Source organism: Solanum tuberosum, unplaced genomic scaffold, assembly GCF_000226075.1.
Source record: "Solanum tuberosum cultivar DM 1-3 516 R44 unplaced genomic scaffold, SolTub_3.0 scf00168, whole genome shotgun sequence".
Taxonomy (NCBI): Eukaryota; Viridiplantae; Streptophyta; class Magnoliopsida; order Solanales; family Solanaceae; genus Solanum; species Solanum tuberosum.
In genome coordinates this window covers 1,205,906-1,209,929 of record NW_006239096.1, presented here as the reverse complement: position 1 = coordinate 1,209,929, position 4,024 = coordinate 1,205,906, and the positions used below count along the sequence as shown (strand labels likewise).

General features: G+C 29.7%; 1 protein-coding gene across 1 annotated transcript; it reads right to left on the bottom strand.

Annotated features, from left to right (window-relative positions):
- Positions 1-217: 217 nt before the first annotated feature.
- On the bottom strand, positions 218-1,891 carry LOC107061820 (basic leucine zipper 34-like). Its single transcript, XM_015311701.1, has 3 exons — positions 1,805-1,891; positions 825-951; positions 218-411 (listed from the first exon to the last, which is right to left on the bottom strand). The coding sequence occupies exons 1-3, from the start codon at positions 1,889-1,891 to the stop codon at positions 218-220; spliced, it is 408 nt and encodes a 135-aa protein (XP_015167187.1).
- Positions 1,892-4,024: the final 2,133 nt, after the last annotated feature.

Here is a 4,024-nt window from a genome sequence, read left to right as displayed (position 1 = left end):
ATTAGAAATTAAGATATTGATAAAAAAACAAGTATATAACATTACTTTCGATAATTTCAATAATGAAAATTTGACACTTTTTAAATTGCACAATGAAAGTTCATAACGTCAACACCCTTCACCCCTCCCCCAAATCCAACACCCCCTAAAGAAAAGGAATAATCCAAGAAAGATAAGTAGTCACAATATTTGTTGACTAGTTCACATATTGTCATTCTTAGATGGGGAAAAGTTGATGTTGTCTAAGTTGAGATACTGGTCCACGTCTATATATATCTGCAGCTAATTCTGAGACATCATGATCATAAGAGTGGGAACTTTGTCCCTCGGTTTCCATATGCTCTTCAGCTTCCTGAGTCTTTGCAAGTTCCTTAAGCCTCTTCAATTCAACTTTCAACTCTTCAGTTTGCACTGCAATCGATGCAATTGAAGTAAAGATTTTAAGCTTATGAATTTTTTACTTTATGTTTTTACTTACTAGGATATATACACACAAAATAAATGTATAAGATTTGAATCAAATCTATTGAGTTTGCCTAAACATGCAACAAATATTCTCTCTATTACAAAGAAATTTTTGGTACGTAATCAATGAAGGAAAAAAATGAAAACAACTTAAGCATGCAAGATCTTATTTACGATACAAAGTAATTTCTACATTACATTATGAGAAAGTTCATATGTTATTAGCTTACGTAATAATCTCATCATTACTAATCACTACATTAATAATTTTTTAAAATTTAATTATCACGTGAATAATATCTATATATAATTTCTGCATAAATATAATTAATGAGAAAGAATACTATATATATAAATACCTGCACGTAAATTAGATTTGTTACTGAGGCAATCCAATTGTTGTTGCAATATTTTATTCTCTAGCTGCAACTTCTTTTTACTGTCTTTTGCATTTTCCATTATTGGTCGCATCAAAGCTATTGTATCCTGCACCATTACACATAAGAAACAAATTATTATCATAAATTATTGTGAAACAATCAATCTATTGATATTGAAGAACCCTAAAGACTCGTATGCACCTCGAGTGAATCATGCTACTTAGCGAAACATCATTATTTTTTTTGTCTGAACATCATTAATTTTATTTATTTATGGTGAAACATAAGAAAGAAAAAATAATTAGGTATGCATAATCTAGTGTATCGGAAACAACATCCCTACATTACAAGGATAGGATTAATGCATGTGTATCTTGTATACTTTTTTGAGATTCTATTTGTGTGCTTATATTGGATATGTTATTTTAATTAGCTAGTACGCTTGGTTGAGTCAATGATTCAATTTCTATCCAAGCATGATCACATATTGTAAAATAGAAATGTATTCACTTAATTTCTCATTTAACAAATGAGGTTTGAAACAACATTATTTAATTAAGATTTATTCTTTTGGGTTTTACTCTTTTTTAAAAAAAAAATCTTAGAATTGTGAATTCAAACTATGACCTCAAATTAAACATTCAATATGAAAGTGTATGTAATAAATTAACTCGTATCATTGTACATGATTTATGTCCAATGTCCTAGAAGCAATTATTCAAAAAATTAGATTTAGATAACTCATAAAATATAATTATATATTAATAAATTTGACTATCAATTAATATGTTTCATCTATTATTGTGATTTATTTATTTTCTTATTTTTTAAATGCTAGAATTATCTAAAAACAAATTTGTACATATCGTTGAGTGTTAACAAAATCAACAAAGAAAAAAAAATCAAATAACGAATCAAGAAAATATTCGATTAAAAAGTTCTGATCTTGATTTTATTACCTGAAGATGTTTGACCTCTTTTTCCAACTTAGTTGTGTATTCAACCTTCCTCATCCTGGCCCTTTGAGCAGACAATCGATTTGACATCCTTCTACTATCAAAGTCATGATTCCATAAGCAATAAAAAATTATTCAATATTAATAAATACAAATGTTATTAAAATAAAGGCAAATTTAATTTATGACACAACTAGATAAAAGATTTAATGCCTATTGAAATCTGTTGAAAATTGACTTGTTGGAATCGTTTTCAAAAGACTTTTCATCAAAAAATTCACATTTTTTCAAAGTAGAGTCATTGAAAAAAAACTTATATGTATATATCTTCTCAACTTATTCAAGTCCACATTGGGGTCTACTTGACCATCTTTGAGTTCAGAATTCATCACCTCTTCCATGGTTGAAATATTGTTAATTGATTCATATTCAGGAGTTTTAAGAGATAAATCTAAATTTGGCTCATCAAATCCTTTTCGTTTCTCATTCTTTTTTTCTTCCATAAATTTTGTTGAATTACCTAAGGAATAGTGAAGAAAAAACCCAAAAGAAACAAAATTAGAAGAAAAAAAAAGAAAATTAACAAAGAATGTAAATAGTGAAGTGCATGAACTAATATATGCATACCTCTAATAGAAGAATGATTCTTTAGATTTTATGTGAGACTGTAAAGTTATAACTAGATAGCCTTATATAGAGGCTGAAAATTGTTTTTTTTTACTTGGACAGTCAGTCATACAATAAATTAGATTTTATATAATTATAATTAATGTGAGGCAAAAAATATATATTTTTAATCATTATTTGCCTTACATTTAATATTTTATTTGACCTTTTTGGGCATGGATTTTATAGATTGTATTTAACAATGTATTTTACTTGTATGATTAAATTAGTGTGAAGATGAAGAAATCTGGAGTCAAAATGAATTAAAGATAAGAGATTATAGAAGGAAATAAAGTAGTCAACTTAATGAATTAAATTGAATACTATATTATATTTATATATATTGAAAAGTTGCAGCAAATAAAAAAAAATTACCACACTGCCACATCCTGGACGCGACTGACACTCGAGAAACATTACTGGCCCCGGCCCCAAGCGAACAATTGACCTGGCTCAACTCTCAGCGGAAGACTTACTCAACATAGAATAAACTCAAAAATTAAACTTTACTCAAGTGTCTCAAAGTAAACTCCAAATATTTTAGAAGTAAAACATTCACTAGCCAAAGAGGCAACTCAAGTCTAGAACATAACAACTGAAATGAACAAGACTCATGAAGTACTGTCTATCTATCTTTGAAGCCTCTAATACTATGAGGGATGTCGGGATGAGACCCCTCGATCATCCTAACAAATTGAAATGCTGGAATATAAAGATGGGATCCTCCGAAAGCAAGGAGGCTCACCAAAAAAATCTGGAACTTGACTGGATCAACGAAGCGCTGGTTGATGATCCTAGTTACCTGTATCTGCATCATGAAAGATGCAGGCCAAATGGCATCAACACATCAAATGTACGAGCATGCAAGGGGAAATCCAAAACAAGACATAAGCTTGAATTGGAACTGAGGAAACAACTTACCTCGTCTCAACTCAACTCAACCTCAACTAATTTCAATATAAAAGCAATAACAATAATGCGATATAAAGAAAAGCTTTTAAAACAGTAGATAACAACTCAATGTATTAGAAAATACAATATAACTTAGTTTGTATGTAAAAATACAAAATAACTCTGTGGGAGATTTTCAAACCGACAACCATCACTATGAGCTATGTGATGATACAACGTGTCACCCACGCTGCCAGAACTATCCTATACTTTGCCGGGATATAGGACTACTCACTAAGTGGATCAACTAAGCTATGCTTAAAAAAAATAAGAAATCATCTAAGAAGTATGGCCCTTTCTACCCACGTTGGCCATATGGTTTATGGGGGCTATGAGTTGTTTGAACTCTCCCCCATATCGATGCTCAAGACTACTCCCAAAATATAACTTAACTCATATGTTTTTTTCTAAAAAACATTTCCTCTTCCTCAACTTTGAGATTATTACTCAAAAGATTTCTCTAAAAAGAGATAGTACTCAAAACTTCTCATGAACTCTTTTGGAAATCGGTGTTTCCTCTCATCTCAAATGTAAAAAAAATATTTACTCTTGGGAATACTTAGTTCCCATATATCATTTGAAAAATGAAACTCAACTTTACTCATT

Bases quoted from the DNA above. Each gene is read 5' to 3' on its own strand.
- LOC107061820 (XM_015311701.1), bottom strand. From the start codon at position 1,891: ATGTCAAATCGATTGTCTGCTCAAAGGGCCAGGATGAGGAAGGTTGAA. The intron at 952-1,804 runs GTAATAAAATCA...GTAATGGTGCAG, and splicing joins AAGAGGTCAAACATCTTCAG to GATACAATAGCTTTGATGCG. The intron at 412-824 runs GTATTTATATAT...CATCGATTGCAG, and splicing joins CAAATCTAATTTACGTGCAG to TGCAAACTGAAGAGTTGAAA.